The sequence below is a fragment of the Stenella coeruleoalba genome, assembly GCF_951394435.1.
Source record: "Stenella coeruleoalba genome assembly, chromosome: 15".
Lineage (NCBI taxonomy): Eukaryota > Metazoa > Chordata > Mammalia > Artiodactyla > Delphinidae > Stenella > Stenella coeruleoalba.
Genome location: NC_137161.1, coordinates 37595963 through 37615977, shown reverse-complemented (window position 1 = coordinate 37615977; position 20015 = coordinate 37595963). Strand labels below are relative to the sequence as shown.

The window sequence follows — 20015 nt, the reverse complement described above, 5'->3', positions numbered from 1 at the left end:
AAGGCGGAAGCTGCCCCGCTCCGACTGCTCAGGCAGCGCCGCAGGGCCTACACCTGGGGCCCCGACGGGCGGCCAGAGGCGCCCGGCCCGAGGTGCCCGAGGGGGCGGTCCGCGCGGGGGGCCCCGGGCGTCTAAGTGGCTTAGCGCGTCCCAGAGCAACGGAGACCTTCCGTTCCTCCCCGCGCCCTACCCCCTACCCGCCTCCCGCCTGGCCCAAAGCGCCCGAGGGCGGGGGTCTGCGCTGGGCCCCCAGACGTCTACGCGTCCCTGCGCTTCCCTGAGCCCCCTGCCCCTTCCAAGTTCCTCCCTGTACTCCCCCACCCCATCCAACGGGAGGGAAGGGGCGTGTCGATGGTGGACACGCCCCTCATGAATATTAATAAGCGCGCATGCGCCTGCCAGGCGCGCTGGGTAGAGGTGGCTAGCCCCGGCCGCGGCTCCCAGACGGGCTCTCTGAGTCCCTCTCCGAGAGCCGGGCGGGCACGCGTCATTGTATTACCTGCGACCGGCCCGCGAGCTGGGTTCGGGTTGTTTTTTTTTTTTCCTCCCCTCCCTCCCTCCTCTCTAAGCAGCTGATCTGAAAGGGAATAAAAGGCTGCGCATAATCATAATAATAAAAGAAGGGGAGCTCGAGAGAAGGAAAGAAAGCCGGGAGGTGGAAGAGGAGGGGGAGCGCCTCAAAGAAGCGATCAGAATAATAAAAGGAGGCCGGGCTCTTTGCCTTCTGGAACGGGCCGCTCTTGAAAGGGCTTTTGAAAAGTGGTGTTGTTTTCCAGTCGTGCATGCTCCAATCGGCGGAGTATATTAGAGCCGGGACGCGGCGGCCGCAGGGCCAGCGGCGACGGCAGCACCGGCGGCAGCACCAGCGGCAGCACCAGCGCGAGCAGCAGCGGCGGCGGCGGCGGCGTCCCGAGTGCCCGCGGCGCGCGGTGCAGCGATGCGGTCCCCACGGACGCGCGGCCGGCCCGGGCGCCCCCTGAGCCTCCTGCTCGCCCTGCTCTGCGCCCTGCGAGCCAAGGTAAGAGCCTGCCGGGCCACTCTCCCGACCCGTCCTCTTCTTTCCCCGGACGCCTGCGGTTGAGCCTCTGGAGCGGGCTCGGTAGCCCTGGGGCGCCGGCTCCCGCCCCGGCCCCTGCGCCCAAGAAGCTGCACTTGGGCTGGGGGAGCCCCCTGGCTCCTAAATGTACACTCCAGGCTGGGCAGAGCGCGCGTTCGCTCCGCTCTTGCTCCCGGGGTGGGGGGGGCAGTCGTATCGGTTTGCTCCCACTCTAGCCTCTCAAGCCCGGGAATCACGTTGAGTCCTTGCACCCAGTTTTGTAAAATTATTTTCACTTGGCGCCAAGGGCTCGTCGGGGCGGGCGGGGACGGAGTCGCCACTTCCACCCCCGAAGAAAACAACTTTCCCCTGCGCTGACCTCCCTCCCTCCCTCTCTCGCCGGCAGGTGTGCGGGGCCTCCGGCCAGTTCGAGTTAGAGATCCTTTCCATGCAGAACGTGAACGGGGAGCTGCAAAACGGGAACTGCTGCGGCGGCGCCCGGAACCCGGGGGACCGCAAGTGCTCCCGCGACGAGTGTGACACGTACTTCAAAGTGTGCCTCAAGGAGTACCAGTCGCGCGTCACGGCCGGGGGGCCCTGCAGCTTTGGCTCAGGGTCCACGCCTGTCATTGGGGGCAACACCTTCAACCTCAAGGCCAGTCGTGGCAACGAACGCAACCGCATCGTGCTACCTTTCAGTTTTGCCTGGCCGGTGAGTGACGGCCGGGGGGCGGACGGACAGTGGTTTGCACCCGTGGGCCGAGCTCTGCTTTCTCTTGCGAGAGGAGAGGGATTTAAAGGGCCTTGGCTGGAAGCTTGGCGCTAACCCGGGATGTCTCTGTGGTGGCGGGGTTAGGGAGCCGAGGCTCTGTAGCTAGATCTCGGCAGGCCCCAGCCCCAGTGCTTTTTGCTAAGCGCACGAAAGTGGGACCCCAGAGCGGATGGTGGGGCAAGGCTCCTAGGAAGGCCGGTTGAAACTTACAACGTGAAGGCCCGAGAGTAACCGTCCGAGCCAGGAGGTCATTATAGATGATCTTTGCTCAGCCTTATTAAACCTGATGCGCCGGGGAAGGCGGCTCGGCACAGTTGTGGCCTCCGAACGCCGTCCAAATTGGCACCCTCGCGTTTCCCGTGAGCAGCCGGGAGGGCGGGTGTGTCCTTCCTGGAGGGTGTGGGGAGCCCACTTCCCGCTGCTCCCCGGGAGATTTCGGTGCGTGCGGGGGCGCGCTCTGGGCTGAGTGTAAGGCCGGGGGGCGGCCGCCGCCGGGGGGGCGGCCGGGCTTTCCCCAGAGCTGCGGGCACGGGAGCCACCCGCCCCCTGTCGGCCCCTTCCTGCCCTCGCCCCCGCGCGGCGTAGCCCTTGTGGCCTCACTAACAGCGGTTCCCGGGCTCTGGAACAGCTGTGTTTGCAAACTTCCCCGGGAAGGGCGGGGGTGCGCCCTCGTCCGGTGGGCGCGCGGGCCCCGCGAGCGTCGGGGGGCGTGCCGAGGCCTGGAAGGGGCGGCCCGAGCGAGGCAGCCCCTGCGGGTGCAAGTGCACAGACCCACGACTCCGGAGCCGCTCGAGGCTCGGGCCCCGCTGGCCGATCCTGCAGCGAGGCCCTGGCAACGTCTCGAAATGGGTGGAAGGAAGATGAGTGTGATTGCAGAAGGGGAGGAAAGGGGAAAATGTTGGTGCCCTCTGCCCCGCTCCTGCCGTCCAGGAGGCGTGACTCAGTACCAGGACTGGGGCTTGGCCCGGCCTGTGCTGGGCGGGTGGGTGGTGAGAGGGGGAGGTCGGTGCCCTGGGGAATACTCTTCGCCACGTGCTCTGATGGGGCGCACTCTGCTGCCTCCTATCGCGGGCTAGGGCTGCAATCGCAACTGTGAGAAGGGAGGGGAGAGAGTCAGCCTTGGAGTATGTGAGAAGCTCGGGGTGCCTCTCAAGGCCCACGTTGACTGGGGCTGGCGTTATAAAGTGCCCTCTGCCTGGGTGGGATGAGACATTTATCAGAACATGCCATTAAAAGGGGCTTATAAAAACCTGTGGTTTGTGGAGTTCTCTGAGAATGGAGGACTGAGTCTGTTGTGGGATCTCATTTTTACAAAGAGTGTTTATCTTGTTTGTTAATCCCCTTTAGGGAGAACTTTAAGCTAAAGAGGTTGGCCGCTTTTTAATCTGGCTGGGCCCAAGTTGACTGTGACGACTGACCGCCCTTGCCCTTGTCCGTGTGTTTGGAGGTAGGGGGAAGGGGCCTGCAGGTGGTTACACCCGCCTGGAGGATCAGTCCGGAGCCCCTCGCTTTTTACAAGACCATAAAAGGAATCTTATTACTGATGTGGAAAGGCTGCAGGGCTGGCTGAGGTTCCTCTTGGAGAGGAGGGTCAGAGAAACGGCTGGGATGAACACAGGGAGCCTTGCTCCCCTGGCTGGCTGGGGAAAGTGACCCAGAAGGTGTGTCTGCCTCCTTTTGACACTTGGCAGAGAGCCCGAGATGGGGGAAGAGCGGCAGTGGTGTGTGAGGGCAGGGAGACGATTGATTTGCTGGTGCTCGTCTGTGGTTTCAGGCCCCGCGGGTCACCAACCATGAAATAGACTCTCGGCTTTTCTAGAATGGGGGAGACGGCTGGAGCTCACACTGAGAGTGTGGTTCTTTTGAAGCTGGGCCAAATGCCTGCTTCCCTCCTAAACAAGTCCCCACCCCACCGCCCCAAAAAGGCCTGCTGTGCAGCGTAAGCTTGACTTCCCAAGAGAGAGTGGAGGTGGGGTGTGCCGTGTTATTTTCCCCAGCACGGTTGGAGAAACACCACTGTCTGTAACTTTCAGGAATGATTCCAGTGTGAGTGTTAACTGAAGTGAAAGCACTTAGGTAGCTGGATTAGTACCGAAGTAGATCGCACAGCTTCACTCAGTTTGGCAATTAAATATTAGTGAGCGTGTCTATTTAAAGCTGATATCTTAAATAGGTAATAGCTGAACTTGGTATAGAATTCAAGATGGAACAAGGAGGATACAGGGTTTAAAAAAAAAATCTAAACTACCTTGGACTTCCTGGCCCCTAAGCTTCTAACCCTTAGGCAGCCACAATTAGTGTCCATGTGGTTCCTCCCAAGTTTGCTGACAGTGGCAGAGAGGTGGTTCAGGGTGCACAAAAGAAGGTCACTTTAGAAGGTGGTGTAATTATGTGTTTTGTCTGGAATTAGGGCCCCAATCAAACAACTGCTTGTGTTCTGAAGAGGAAGAGGAGAAAACGATTTGGTCAGATCTGAAGTGTAATCCACAGGCCAGTGTCCTTGTGAGAAGCTCTGTGGTGTGGGCCTGCCCTCCAGACAGTATCTGATTGTGTCCCACTTGGGGTCCACTGCCCGAGCCGCAGCCTGGTGATGGTTTTCTTTCGTGGCTTCTAATAAGCATAGCAGTGCTGCTCAGAGGGGCTTGACTTGAAGCAACTAGTCTGATTTATGATCCTCCAATCAGGGGACCCAGTGATAAGACCATGCATTATCGGAGGTAATTAGGCTCAACGGGAAATGATTGGGGAATAACCATTTAGAAATCACTGAAATGGTTAAGTTGCACTTCCCAAAATTAGTACTAAATCCCAGGAGTGCCTGATAATTAAAAGTACATTAGTGTAATTACCACTACCCAGTCCCAAAAGCTTTTTAGGAACTCCAGAGCCCCAGTTAGCTGTACTGATGCTTTGCTGGCCCTGGAGTGAAGTGAATCTGGAGAAATTTGGGGGGAAGCAGTTCAGGTACCTGGTCTCTTGGCCTCATATTTAAATGCCATTGACATTGACAAAAGGCTTGCTGAGATCAACTTCCATCTTTTAGGAAAACCCAGTGAAGTGTGATTCTTGCATACCAGAGGGATGCCAGCTTTGGCATCACACTTGAGGCCTGAATGACCAACGGCCAGGGGTTTGGGTAAATCGGATGCTATAAGGTTAGTCGCAGACCGTAACTGACATGCCCTTGCCTTTATGCCTTCCTCTGTGCTCTCGGGTCCCTAGGCCTCCGCAGATGGGTAGCCACGTGGAGGGATGGGATTCTCATTTGAACTGGCTCCTCTCTGCAGTCAGACTGTGCCACCCACGTGGTCAGCATGCGTGCATACAAATAGCACACGTGTGTACGTGCTCAGAGCAAGCGACTTTCTGTGTATGGGGAAAACACCCTTTGCCCTAAGATACCTACCTCGAACTAAAGTGATGAAATGATATGTCTGCATTGCAAAACCAGGCTGGAGAGAAAGTTGAGCTATGCCTGCTTTGTACTGAGTGTCTGCAGAATGGCTACTCCCCCCATGGAATCCCTATTCAAGGTACTTGGTTTCTGATCGTTCTTTCCTCTTCCAGGTGTAACCTCTGTGTGTTCTTCCTCCTTGTTGTCTTGTTTCTTAGCAACTTATTCAAACCTCCAGTACTTATAGGAGTTTACAACCCACCAGCTCCACACCCATAATTCTACAGGGACTTCAAGCATTTTTCAAGAATGGTGAAGCTTTTGGCATGGAGGCTGTTTGGGGGAGTTGGATGGTTAAGGAGGAGAGGCAGCAGCCACTTACAAAGCATGTAGCCTCCCAGAAAGCCAGCAATCGGAATGCTGCCTAAAATCCTTACAGCAAATAGTTGTAAGGGACCTTTTGGATGGAAGGTATGTGGAAAGTTTAGCATAGAGGAAAAATGTTATTCATGAAAAAACGAAGCCAAGGCAACAGGGAGTCTTCACGTCCTGATCTGAAAACAGGAATGCAAACAGAGGTCTTGGCCGGATTCATAGCAGCCACTGGCCCATTGTAGGAGGGCCAGAACCTGGTTCCAATGCCAGGCTTTCGAGATTAGTTACAGTGTAAGAATGCGTAATCTCTGGATATGCATACAATCAGCATGGTAATCCATAAAGGCAAATATTCCTGAGAACTCCTCCTTGGTAAGCGTTCAGAGGCATGTTCCTACGCTCTGCCCCTTCAACCCCCAGGGTGAGGTTCCAAGCTGCCCCAGCTTTTAAATACATTTAAAAAAAAAATTAGCCCTAAACAAACCTAACCTAGTTTTCAACTTTAGGAAGATGTTTGTTTTAGTATGCATGGGAAGTGATGATTCTTGTGTTCTCTAGAATGGTAGAGGCGGAGGGGTTGGGTTCTGGGTTCAGAAATATCCTGCCTCTAGCTTGGCATGGGGCGGGGGTGAGTGGCTGTGCTGTGACTTCTTGCTGGTTTCTGATCACCGCGTGCACTACCCTGCCCTGTGGCCCTTGTTTCTGTGGCACCAGTGACATTTGTCTCTGGTGCACTGCGTGTGCTGGGAGGACACAACAGCGTGGCTCGCAGTGGTTAAAAGTGGCACATAAATAGTCAAACATTCAGGGCCCTCCATCAGTTCAGCCCAGTCTTTATGCGCTTCTGGTAAACGAGTAGAAAGGCATCTTGTTCAGGCTTGCTCTGTGTGAACCGGACGGTTGTGCTTGGCTGGTTTCTCGGTATTCTATCTATTAACCTCGCCACCCTTTTGTAACTGGTGCATTTAATTATCAGTGGGATGCTTTTCAAACAGGTAGGGGTAATGATGGGAAAGGGGGTGGGGGGCCTCTCATTGAGAGTCTCAAATCTGGATATGAGCTTCGGGGCCCTGCTTGGTGAGTCTTTGAGGTGGGCTTTCATGAGAAAATCACCCTTTGTAACCAGATCAGACTCTATTGAAATGTCAAGCCCTGCAGACTAAATTGCTTTCTGTGACTGAGGTCTCAGCCGGGATGCCATGGGGTGGCTGTCCTCCCTCCGTGCCTCACCTTGCCCAAACCCTGCCACACATGAATCGTTGGAGCGAGCGTGCATGTACCCACTCATGACATCTCTGGAGCCTTTATTGAATACGTTTGTGCTCGGAATGTTTTATACTCCGGCCACCCAGACGCAGGCAGGACAATAGTGTGGCCGAATTGACTGAAATGAGGATTACGGGGAATAATGCAGCCGCTGCACAAATAATGCAGATACAGGGCCAGCCACAGGAAGCGACAGTTGAGTCAGCAGAGCACAGGGCCCCAGACCGACCTGGGGCCGATGCCTCTGTACAATGGCCCTGTGGGCGCTCCCAGGGCGCGCTCCCTGCCGCCTGCTCTGCAGCCCGGGCTTTTGGATGCCGCACGTGTGCCGTTTGCATGGTGGGCTGTTTGTGTCCATCAGCTTGGCAGGAGGGGAAGCAGCAGCTTCTCAGGGCTCGGTTTGGCTGCCACTGTTGCCAGGAAGAGGAAGCTCTCAGCTGCCAGCACAATTACCTTTGTTTCTCACATCCCCCCTTCTTAATATGGCAATTAAGTGCTTACCACTCCGCCCGGTGCCAAGGTAACCACCATGGGGCTGGATGGGCGCGGAACACAGGCCTCCCGCAGCCCCAATGCCAAGGGCGGGAGGAGGCGCCGGGGGCCCTTCAATGCCAGGACCCTCCTGGAGGTAGAGTTCCATGGGCATCCTCCCCAGAGGTTCTCCTAAAAGCTGACCATTGCTCCTTCCTGCTACACGAGAGGGAGAACCAGCTGCCGTGTTGCCAGGTTTCCCTGGAGCTGGGAAGGACAGAAGCGATTCACACTGTGAAGCCAGACTGAAGATCTGCTGGCTGCCCATCCCTCCTGCTTTACCCCCAGGCCATTTTTCTGGAAAAAATGTAAGGAAAAATAGACGAATGCCAGGTAGCTTTTTATAAGAATCCTGTTCTCCTAGTTTGAAACCAAGAAAAATCCAGGTGTTTGCTGTCTTTTATGTTTTTTGCGGGTTTTCTTTTTTTTTTGTATGAACTTGTTAATAAGTTGAAACACCTGCCTGTCATCTCGCCTACACCCCTTCCCAAGCCGTGAGAAGGGCCCTGGGACTTGGCCTTTCTAGGGTTAGGTTTGCAGTGGCCACTTGGGTGTGACGTGATTGTAGTGGATGCCAGTTTGGGGCCTGGTACCTGGCCTTGCTGGCATAAGGTGCACAGGATCTGGATCCCGGAGTCGGGATGTACATTCTGGGATGTACAGAGGTCAAGCGTGGGCCTGGGAAAACTTAAAGTTCCCTAGCAACCAATAATCATTGCCAAATTATCTCGATTGTGTGGGGCTGGAGTGGGAGCTTAAGAGTGCCTCCTAATAGGAGCCTTGGAGAGAATCCTTTTCTCTGAAGGCTGGGTGGGAGGAATCCTTCTGCCCCAGGAGGCGAGTCCTAGAACCACAGTCCCTTCTCTGAAACAAGGGAGAGAGACGGTCGAGGGCTGCTGCTTGAATTTTCTACCAACGCCTCGTTGTCAGTGCTGCAGCCCCCAGCCCCTGCCCCACCTTCACCTCCTAGAAGGCCGTTCATGGGGAAATCATGATGCCAGCTGGTGTCAAGGGCTCTGTACTCCTCTTTCCCCTCAAGGTGGGGCATGTTGGTCAGCGACTTCTGAGGTCTCCCAGTTCTGGAAGGATGAGTCCGGGAGAGAGCCTGGCCTTCTAGATCTTGTGCAAGAACCAAGGATGCCCTCGCCCTTGAGCTTTAAGCAGAGTTACTACTGTCACACCAGCTCGGTCCCGGGATGCCTTCCCTTTCCGTGGGGTTGTGGGCATAGTATGTGTTCAGTGCCTGTACAAGTCTGAACAAACTCCCGGGTACCAGTGCATTTAATCAGAGGATTAATGACAACAATATGTGGAAGTGGAGAACGTGGGTCTCGACGTGACCAGCAAATGAAGGGCTTCATTATCCAGAATCAGACCCACATCTGGCCTCATTTGGACTTGGCTGTCATGTCAAATCAGTAGAGAAACCTCTAATTTCTTGGTGCTCTCAGGGAAGAGCCTGGTAATTTGTAGGAAGTCCTAAGAAACACAGAGGCAGTAAATAAGGTGTAACTTCCACTAATAAAACACCAGTGACGACAGCAATGAATTTGGACCTCTGGCCACTTGCAGGAGAGGGCTGGGTATGTGCCCCGGCTTGCCCAGTTTTGCTTGCTTTTCTGAGCATTTTCCCACAGTTATCAGTGAGCGAAATGGAATCCTCCTCTGCTTTGAGTATGAAACATATTTCGGCTGAATTCCAAGGCGGGGTCTATCACAAGATATTTTTATGTTCAGAGACCTGCTGGGTCGCTGTGTGAGCAGTAAGCTTGCTTTGAGTTATGAATGAAGTTCCTTTTTCTTTTTTTTCTTCCCCCCTCTGTTTTTGCCTTCACCTCGTAGGTGGCACTGTATTATTTGATCAATATACGCTACTATTTCCGACGTACTGGTACCTGCCATTGACAAGGCGGGGATACATAAAAGGGTTCATGTGCCTTTCCTCCCTACTCTCTACCCCTTTGGATACGTTTCCCCAGCACCAAGATAGCAGAAGTTTTCTTGAAACCCTGGTGTTTTGTGAGACCGACCTCATTCTAAATTACAAATGAAGATTTGAGTAAAAGTGGGAATTTGCTAATGGCTTGGATTTGGCAGTGGTGGGGGGCACGGGGAGGAGGTGGAATTCTGAGATAAGCCTGGAAGATAAAAGGTACCTTCAGTAGAATGGCTGGCATCCCGCCAGTGTCCAGGGAATTTGTTTAGTTAGTGGACTCTGATTATTCCTGGAATGTTAGATCTTATTGACAGATAAGTTTATCAATAAATACAACCCATGGGGTGCAGCTCTTTCTTCCTTTTATACTTTGGTCCCTAGAGTCCGCCCCCCCTGCACCCCCAAGTTAGGTTACCGCCTTTGTCTTCAGAGTCTATTTGCACCTACCCACCCCTCCTGCTTCCTGGAGTCACCTGATACTTGTGGGAGCCGAGATGGTCTCACACAGACAGGGCTTTCAAAGGGGTTCTGCAAAGGAAAAGGGGCCTCCCCGGGGACCTCCCCACCAGGGCCCAGAGTGTAACAGCAATCCCCAGCCCTCCTCACTGGGTGAGCGCCTCCACTCCCAGGTACAAACACCTGGTTTGGTTAGCTTAGAATCAATTCTTTGTGTGGTTTTCTCAAGCACGAGGGTTAGAGTCTGGAAAGTTTAGGAAAAGCATACGCAAAGTGTTCACAAGTCTAGGGAGATGGCATTTCTTGGTCGGGACCTTAGGCTGCCTGCATGAGGACCACGGTGGGCCCGGTGTCTTTTGCCACCCTGGGGTGGGTGCTAGGGGGAGGGGTGGGGAGCCGGTCTGGACCTAAACACCCAAGACCTCACTTGGACAGCAAATACAGTTTCCATTTTGGCTGCATGGTTTTGTTTGGCAGGGAGGCCGAGAAGGCCTGACCTTTGCGAGCTGACCCCCGTTTCTGAATACTGAGCTGTTGTTTATCTGTGTTACAGAGGTCCTACACTTTGCTTGTGGAGGCGTGGGATTCCAGCAATGACACTGTCCGTAAGTATCACAGCCATGGGCTGAGCGCGTGAGTCTGGAAGCACAGAGCTTGGCACCCGGTGCATGTCAGAGCTGGACAGAGCTGTCCCCAGGCTGCTTCAGAGCTCTTCTGCCACTGCCCCTGCCTCTCCGCCCCCCCCCACCCCCCCCCCACCCCCCCACCCCCCCACCCCGCCGTGGAGTCTTTTTCCATCAATTCCCCTAGAATTTTCGCTTGGAACATTAAGTGACCAGGACAGATCGCCAGTTAACTCAGTCCCTGAATACGGCCCCTAGATTATCTTTGGGATAGAGATCTTAATGGTTTTACAACTCTAAAACCTTGTAGACTTGCGAAAGGATCAAAGTAGTGACTTTTTAAAAGTCCATTTAAAGTTTAAGTGAGCATTTAATCTCTCATCGGAAAGATAAAGCCTGAAGAGGTGGCTTTGGGCTCTAAAGACCGACCTTGAATTTCACTTGTTGGGCAGGTGAGCCCCCAGCCGGTCAGGGTTTCCCACACTGTGCATGACAGGTGTTCCAGTGCCTCACGGCCATCACACTGGCCTTGTCCCCTTCTGAAAGGTGGCTCTGTTCTCAGCGCAGGCTGCTTTTCAGGGCTGCTGGGAGTGGGTGGGTGCTGGGGTCGGGGGAAGCCCTAGAGGATGCCAGTAGAAACGGCAGCATCTGTCTGGCTTAGAACGGAATCTTTGCTCTTGGATTGTAGCTTCAAAATACGTTTCCCCTCCCTCGCTGAGACTGCCAGCCAGTTCCCTTTTTGCCAGCAGGATCTGGGTGGTTGTCATGGGAAAACTTGATTCACGCTGAAACCTGAGTCTGCGCAAGAGGAGGGGTTGACTGGCCTGGTGTCTCTGTGTGCCCCCCGATCCCATCCCTCTGCGTGTCTCATCCTCTCTGACCCTTGGTGTGTTTGCTGCTAAGAACATTTCCCCCTCTTCTCGCCTGCTTTTTTCTTCCTGACTCTGGGACTGGTGAATAACCAGAGAGGGCACAGTGAGGGCTTAGAATCCAAGCCACTGCCCACCTGTCTCGCTGGCCCACCTTGAGCCGCTCGATCACTGCTGAGCCCCGGTTGCCAGAAGCTTCAGGCCGTTTGGGTCACTCCTTGTGCTTTGGCATCTGAAGTCCAGATCCGTGGACCTTCCTCCCCGAGTGATACCCCCGTCCTGCTGTTGGTGGAGGGAGGGGAGGCAGTGACCTGCCTGGGCTGTGGCTGATGCCAGTCCGGGTCCTGGGCACCTGTTTGTTCTCTGTTCCCTCCCCTGCCACACGCGTTGTGGGCTGGGTGAGCGTTATGTCGCTGACCTGCTTACAATGGTAACTGTACATTGGGAAGATGGGGGAGGGGGAGGGGGATACAGGCTCTTCAGATGTCCTGGTGCAGATGTTAATACAGGCTGGCCGGTGGCGTGAGCATCCTTGAGGTTGACCCTGGCTCCTGGTAAGAGCTGGGTTAGGACACCTGGCAGGGTGTACAAGGGGCCCCTAGTGTTTGCAGGGCCCTTCCTGGGCCTTCCACCAGCCCACGGGTCAGGTAGCTGTTCCTCCAGAAGCTGGTGCCCCTCCAGAGCTGCCCACGGTTGTCTGCCCCATTTTGGGGCTCTGGAGCCTCTCCTCTCTTGCTAAGAGGTAAAATCACTGCAAGGACACAGGAAGACGTGGAGTAGAGATAAAGGGCGTTCAGGCCTCTACTCTTGAAGGAGAGGGGTTGCCTCAAAGTCACGGAATGCCCACTGCGGGGCATTGAGCCTCACTTTTTTTTTTTTTTTTTGCGGTACGTGGGCCTCTCACTGTTGTGGCCTCTCCCGCTGCGGAGCACAGGCTCCGGACGCGCAGGCTCAGCGGCCATGGCTCACGGGCCCAGCCGCTCTGCGGCATGTGGGATCTTCCCGGACCGGGGCACGAACCCGTGTCCCCTGCATCGGCAGGCGGACTCTCAACCACTGCGCCACCAGGGAAGCCCGAGCCTCACTTTTGTGACCCTGGTGAGGAGGGATGGGGGTTTGCTGGGAGTGGCTTATCCACGTGCTTGTGCAGCCTCCTTTTTGTGATGCTTCCAAGGTATCTCGGATTCCAGCATATTCAGAACCAAATGTGTCATCTTCCCTCCCCAGAAGCAGAGCCCGCCTAGGGCCCTTTACGGACGACTGGCACCAGCATTTGAACACCCATTACCATAAGCCAGAAATCTGGACAGCACCTCCTGTGTACCACCCTCTCTTAGCATCAGTATCTAACCCACCTCCAAGTTCTGCAAATCTTATGTCCAGTGCTCCACACCCAATCCTGACAGGGTTTGCCTCCCTCCACCTCCCCTGCTGCTACCCTGGTCCATGTCACCATCTGCTTACGCCTGAATTCTTACAGTAGCGGCTGAATTAATGCACCCCTATCTACTCTGGTCCACCTCCAGCGCTTTCTCCATTCTCCTGCCATCTTGATCTTTTCAGAGCATAACATTGGAGTGTCACCTTTACTGAGAGCCACTTGGTAACTTCCTGTTGCCCTCGGGACAGATCTTTGTGTGGCCCCAAAGCCCCTTGCATAGCCCAGTCTTGTCTCCCTGCCAGCTCCATCTCACATGCCACGTTGTCATCTGTCATACCTGTATTCTCTCAAACCCCACCAGTCAACTTTCTGTCCTCAAATGCATCACATTCTCTCCTGCCTCAGGGCCTTTGCACGTGCTGTTCACACTGCCTGGAATGTTTTGCTTTTACTCCCTTCACCCTCTGTCCCTCCCAAGGCACTGTCCTCCGTGAGGGCAGACGCTGAGGTTGTGTAGCAACCCAACTGGGGTTGGCTGCTCTTTGGGGACCAAACAAGGCTTCAGATTAGAGGCAGAGCCCTGAGCTTGGGAACAGAGAATTCCTTCTCACGTCCGCTCTGCAATGAACCCTTGGGAGCAGAGCCTGGCCCAAGTGAAACCCAGGTGATGTACACATGTTAGAAAGTATTTCTGAGGCCAGCCCTCCAAGGTCGTTGCTATTGCATTTCAGCACTGCACTATATAAGGGTGCAGATCTTACTCTCTCCCCCAGAGCAAATGATTTCAGTTTCTCGTTCTGATCAATAGATATGTAAACACAGGTTGGCATACTTAGGACCAGGTTTCCCTTATACTGTAGCCTTCTTGGTTAAGCCTTCTTGGTTAAGGTTTGTGGTTGGCGTGGTTGCAGGATTCTGCTCAGACTCGCCTCTCATCCCCTCCTCCTTGGCCTGCAAGGCTGTTGTGGGTTCTTCGTGCTCCATCTTCATGCAGTTCAAGGTTGTAGGAAGGCCTGGTAGTATCCCCTTCCAATCTTAAAGCTGGGCTATCAACTGAACTACCCCAAAAACACTGGTAATGCCCTGAGCTGATAGGAAGTGTGATTCAGGCAACAGCAGCTTAGAAGAAGCATCTCTGTAATCCAGATGCCAGAAAGTGTGTCACAGACACATTCAACTCCCTCTGGGCCCTTAGGAAAAATCTGTCACGCAGGTGTGAAGTTAGTTATACAGACCTGTTAGCCCCATTGAGGATTCTGAAATGATGTCTTCACAGCATTTCTCGGAAATAGAGAGCATACCAAACCACTGACTGACATGTCAACCTGTGCCTTTAGGATAACCCCGGACTCTTGTCTGAATTGCTTGTTGTTGCAGCCTGCCTGAGAAGGCTAGTGTGTTTAAGTAATCCCTTTATTAAGATCTCATCATCACATGGTAATAGCTCACTACACTTTTTCATTGAACCAGCAGAGGAAGCACACTGTTAATGCAGGGACATTTTTGTCATTCTTTGGCCCGTGTTTATTTGCAAAACTCAGGTTAGGAAAGCGTCCTCTGCAAGCGCTTCATGCGTGCCGGGGTGTAGGTCTGCAGGTATGCAGGCTTGTTCAAGGCCCGTCTTGCCCACAGGTAAAGAGCCCAGAGGGTGAGGGCTGGGGCGCTGTTGGAAGTGGAGTGTGGCCGAAGCTGCCCAGGAGTGCCCGTCTCCTGGTCGCCTGTGGGGTTTGCCTAGCCTTGCAGATGAGCACAGGCCTAGAAAAACGGGTGTATGTGGATAAGAATCACAAAGACACTGCAAGCAGGTCCTAACGGTCTCTCCAAGGTGGCCTTGAATTTGACAAGGCGTCAAGGGTTGGTGCTGGCAGGTTTAAGAAAACAAACACAGGACCAGGGTGGGTGCTGACTCGGGGCCTTGCTTCCTTTTCACGCCCCTCCCCTGAACTCCTGGCACCTGGAGTTTGGAGCTATTTTTGTACCTGTCTCTTCTCATACTAAGTGATAGGTGACCCCAGGGCAGGGACCACTTCTTCCTCCTGGACCTGTCTGGGCCCCAGGCGTGTCTCTTTTCCTCAGTAGGCGCTCTTCAAGGAGCCTGACCCTCAGTCTACCTGTCTGTAAACTGGGATGAATGCTTTTCCCATCTGCCTTCTGGGCAAAGGTGAAAGGTGAAATGCATCAAGTTCATGGTATTGTTACTTAAATGCCAGCTTAAGAGGTGACAAAGTTTATAATTAAAAAAAAATTACTCTTTGGCTTCCAGTGAAGAGTTTGGAAATAGACACAGCCTTTCTAAAGCAAGACACAAAACTCTAAAGCCAGAAAATAAAGATTGCTAACCTTTACCTGGAATAATGAAATTTCTTCAAGAATAGCCTTCCATAAGGGGCCACTTTCTATCACATGTAAAGAGCTTTTGCAAACCAGTATGACCAAACAGCGCAATAGAAGAGTTGGCAAAGGAGAGAAACAGATTGAAGTTCAGAGGAGCTGATACACGTGGTTTTGTCAAAAGGGTGCTCACCATCACTTAATTAAATACCCATTAAATCAGAAAGTCTGATAACGCAGTGTTGGCACTGCTGTTGGGAAACAGTTTCCTTTGCTGGTGGGAGGGCAGACAGATGGGGCTTTTGTTCCTGGTGGTTTGGGTTTTCTGGGCGGAAGCGTGTTGGTTGTGTGTGTCTTCTTTGATCCAGCACTTCCATTTCTGGGATATTTCTTTTTTCTAGAACCACATACAGGCAAATATGTTCAAGGATGTTCCCTGTGGCTTTGCTTAATAGCCAAAGGCCAAAACAACCTCAGTGCACATATTGGGAACTAGGTAAATGATTTCACTTTATTTCCAGATGAAGAAATACTACATGCCCAGTAAAAAGGGTAAATGTATGATGGGGAGGGAGACGAATGGCTCATTTTTTGCCCTTTTGTGTTGTTTGAATTTTGTGCCGTGTGCATTTGTTGTTATTAAAAGTCATCACAATGGTCGGGGGAGAAGCTCTGATATCTGATGTAAATGTTGGTGTGATTAATCCTTTTTTTTTGCCTCTAGAACCCGACAGCATTATTGAAAAGGCTTCTCACTCGGGCATGATCAACCCCAGCCGGCAGTGGCAGACGCTGAAGCAGAACACGGGCGTTGCCCACTTTGAGTATCAGATCCGCGTGACCTGTGATGACTATTACTATGGCTTCGGCTGCAATAAGTTCTGCCGACCCAGAGACGACTTCTTTGGCCACTACGCCTGCGACCAGAATGGCAACAAAACGTGCATGGAAGGCTGGATGGGCCCTGAATGTAACAAAGGTGTGTGTGGGCGTGCCTGGTGGGTTAACCAGCTCCTGGTGGCTGTCCCTTTGGGTGTCATGTTCTCACGCCCCTGCCATCAGGTGGCTTTCTTGGGTATGGTGAGATTTGGGCTGCTTTCTAGGCCTGAAGCACGAAGATGCCGTTGGTACCCCATCCCCCAGACGCTCTGAGCATTGGCTGCTAACGTCTCCTTCTCTGGACGTTGTCCTTGGCCAAACAGGTGGCACTCCACGCCCCGTCCCTCCAGCTCACAGTCTGTGAATGGCTGATGTGGGCGTAAAAGGCCACAGCCCCCTTCGCGTTAACTCTGGGCTACAGTTCACAGTCCAGAGTTTCCCCTGGGATCAGGCTGAGGCCAAGCTCCCTCTGAGACCACATTCTTGCTCAGCTTCTTCCCCTGCCCATCTGCCCTCTACCTCTTTCTCTGTACCCGAACCCCCTTCTCAGGCTCTGCTTTTTAAGGCATCGGATGCAAAACAGATGCCAGGTGGGACTGGGTTAGCCCAGCCAATGTCTGAACAGCTTGTGAAAAATGACAGCCCTTGGGCTCAGGGTGGCCTTACGGCAGCTTTCACTGGGCATCTCTGGGGGCCGTGGTATTGAGGGGAGGGGGCGAGTGGTGAACTGAACGCCTCCACAGTGGGATAAACTTCCAGACCTCCTGTCTGCTGTCCCAGCCCTGTCTATTAGAATGCAGGGAGTTATCACACATTCACAGACATTCACAGAATTATCTGTGGTCTTTACCTTTACAAAGCTTCTAATTCATAGCAAATTGGTGTATAATTCTAGTCAACCATGTAATAGGCCCTCACCAACATTAACGCACTCTGCTTAGTTCACATAATTTGGTAAATTCCTGTAAGATAAACTCAAGTTGAAAAACGAATTTTTGAACTGTGACTGAAGGGAAGGGCAAAGAGGAATTTGCAGGTCTCCTGGGCAATATTGCTTTCTTAAATAATTAGACACAAGAGTGAAAAGGATGGCCTTCCTGGGATCCAAATGAAAGGATTGATAAAACATATTTTAAATAGTTGGTGTCCTAAAAATCAGTAACAATTACTTAAAAAGTTCTACTATTTTTTAATGTCTGTTCAAAAACTTTTTTCAATAAAGGAAGCAGAATGGTTTTGTTGTGGATACTTTGCAAAAAAAAAAAAAAAAAAAAAAGGACCACCAGATCTGGCCCGTGGATTAGCCTGCCAAGTGAAGCCGGCCTGGTTGGCTTTGAGTCCCATGGGATTTTTGAGACACCAGGCATTTATTTGGTCAGAGGGTTCTGAAGAGGCTGGGGTACAGAGTGGGAAAGATGACAGAGTTGAGGAAGGATTAGACCTCCTTTTTGCTTTCGGCGAGGGTGGGAATTGACCGGGAGCAGCATAGCTATTGTTCGGAGACTCCGTAAAGCTCCCCTTCCCCCACCTGCTTGCCTGCATTTTGTCCCCAAATGCTATCACGTTTGAGGATCTGCTAGCATGGCCTTGAAGTTTAAAGCTGGGTTTGTTCTTGGGGCACCTCCCGTCTTCCTCTCCTTACAGTGGGCTTGATATGAGATCTCTTAAAATAGTGGATTTTGTTGGCTTAATGGACGAGGTCATTCTCATGATGGTGACAGTGCAAGAAACTGGCAGTGTGCTGACGCATCCTTCTGTGTTTTTTGTTTTTTGTTTTTTTTACAGCTATTTGCCGGCAGGGCTGCAGCCCCAAGCATGGGTCTTGCAAACTCCCAGGTGACTGCAGGTAAACAACTAAACTCTTTTTTTTTTTTTCCTAATAATGATCCCTTTAATACAAGAGGAGGACTGACTTTATTGTGAATATGCCTCTTTTACTTTGGAGGACAAGAAAGCATTACCAAAAAAAAAAAAAAATTTTTTTTTCAAGTAGGCACATCCGAAGCTTATTAAATTATACCAGCTGTCCAGTGAAATGCACACGCTTCTCTCTCGGGGGGAAAAAAAAACTCTTCTGGGCACAGTCAGTGACTTCATGTATTAACGGTTCTGTAAATTGATAACTCGTTTTTATAATCTTCCCCTTAAAGTGCTAATGGACTAGATGGAGGGCTGTGGGTTTGGTTTTTGCGGCGGTCTCTCTCCTCCTCCACCCTCCAGCCCCCGCCTGGTTTTCTGTCTCCCAGCCCTCCCCCACTTTTCCCATCAATAGGGGAAAGTGGAGCATTCTTTAGAATGGGATTAGGACAATCTCCTGGCCCCTTTGCAGGCGGGAGCCTGGCCGGTGCTGAGAGGTTAATGGCTGCGCTGGAATCTTGTCAGTTGAGCCTGATGAATGTAGACTTTTGCTGCTGGCCTTTGAAGTCTGTTCTTTTATGGTCCCGGACAATGCAAGAAGCCAAATGGAGACCTCCCCCACAGCTTCCCGATTACAGTTTTTGGAACTTCTTGAAATGTACATCATGCCAATCTGGGAAAGGCTTGTTTCAGGAAATACTGTTGGTGTCTGTGGCATTTTGACATGATCGCCCACTTTACTCTCCTCCCAAATCTGAAGGATTAGCAGATTTAATGTGACACTCAATGGTTCCTTTGGGCCTGTCATGTTTTCCCCCAAAGCTACCCCAGTTTGAGCCCAGGGAAGCTTATGAATCCTTAGTCTAAACCAGTGCATCTCAAACTGACATTACCTGGGACTCTTGTGATGACGCAGATCCTGATTCCATAGCTTGGGGTGGACTCAAGTCTCTGCATTTCTAACAAGCCCCCAGCAGTGCTGTTCTTGCTGGGGGCGCGGGGACCGTACTTTGGGATTCACTGCCCCCAAACCTCAGTACTCAGAGTGTCATTCCCTGAGTTAACCAGGGACGTGTGGAAATGCAGGTTGCTGGGTGCCACCCCACACCCACGGAACCCCAGTCCCTAGGTTGGGCCCAGAAATCTGCATTTCGACAGGCTGAGCACAGCCACAGGATTTTGCCGCTCCGAAAATCCTGAAGACCCCTGTGGTCCTCCATGCCTTTGTGCACCCACTGCCGCAGCTCCCCTCCCGTGCAGCGGGGAGCTCTGAGCTCTGGGGCTTGAAGCTGAAGTGGGAATCAGGGCAGCTGGAAGGAAAACAAAACCAGGCTGGCCTGAAATTGTCTCTTCCTGCACTTCAGAAAGATAAGTTTACTTTCTGGAAGACTGAAGGGCTTCGCCTGCGAACCCCCATCGCTGGTGGCAGCCGACTGTGGTATTTAACAGCGTTACTGTCAAGCTTGGGGGCAGGCTCTTCTTCGTGAAGATTGTTGCGGAAAGTCAGATCAGCCGTGCTCTCAGGGACTCTGCTGCGCCCGCTTCGTGCTCAGCACGCGGGTGCTCAGCTCAGATGAGTATCAGTCAAGGGCGACCTCGATTTCTGCTCCTGTCATCAGAATAAACACACTGCTGCCTGGGGAGGGCCCTCCCAGCCAGAACAGCAGGCTTTGTTTCCAGAATTTAGGCCTTTCTCTTTCGAAGTCTCCCTCCCACTCCCTGCCTGGACTCGCAGGCCCTTATTTACTTAAGGTGTGACTTTCCCACACATCATTTGCATGGTCTCCCAGGCCATCTCCTTCTCCTTCCCTTGAAAAATCAAAACAGAACCTTCTCGCCAAGGAAGTTCTGGTTGCATCCTGCTCCAGAAATAGCTGATGGCAAGTTACCTGTAAGTTGTCCTTCGGATCATGTATTACAGAGGTGTGTTTTGTCTTGTTTTTTCCCCCGCATGAGAACACTTTACTGCTTCTCTTGCTCCCAGGTCGACCTGGAATCCCTTTTTCTGGGTGCACAGTCTTGCTTTATTGCGAGCCTGCCAATAATATCAGACTCAATTATGAATCATCCTATGAGGAAAGTCACTTCAATTTCTCATGAGAACCTTAATCATATATTATTACACTGGGATAACCTTGTGGATGCCTCTTTTAGGGTCAGTATTTTTATTTGTTTTCTTTTGAAGTCATCCAGGGCCTCTTGTGGTTCCTTTCTTATGCTTGGGTATCCAGCTCTCACTGATTAAGAGCCGAGGCGGGTCCTCAGCTGCCTCTTACTCCTTGTATTAAGCAAATGGAAGAGGTGTAGTG

At 52.5% G+C, this 20015-nt stretch overlaps 1 protein-coding gene across 1 annotated transcript in view; it reads left to right on the top strand.

Annotated features, from left to right (window-relative positions):
- The first annotated feature begins 255 nt into the window (after positions 1–255).
- JAG1 (jagged canonical Notch ligand 1) overlaps positions 256–20015 on the top strand; it is a 36029-nt gene continuing 16269 nt past the window's right edge. The window contains exons 1-5 of the mRNA XM_079944502.1: positions 256–1018; positions 1443–1748; positions 10320–10371; positions 15695–15949; positions 17635–17695. Coding sequence (XP_079800628.1) covers positions 938–1018; positions 1443–1748; positions 10320–10371; positions 15695–15949; positions 17635–17695 — 755 coding nt within the window. The 5' untranslated portion in view covers positions 256–937. The remainder of the gene's footprint in view (positions 1019–1442; positions 1749–10319; positions 10372–15694; positions 15950–17634; positions 17696–20015) is intronic.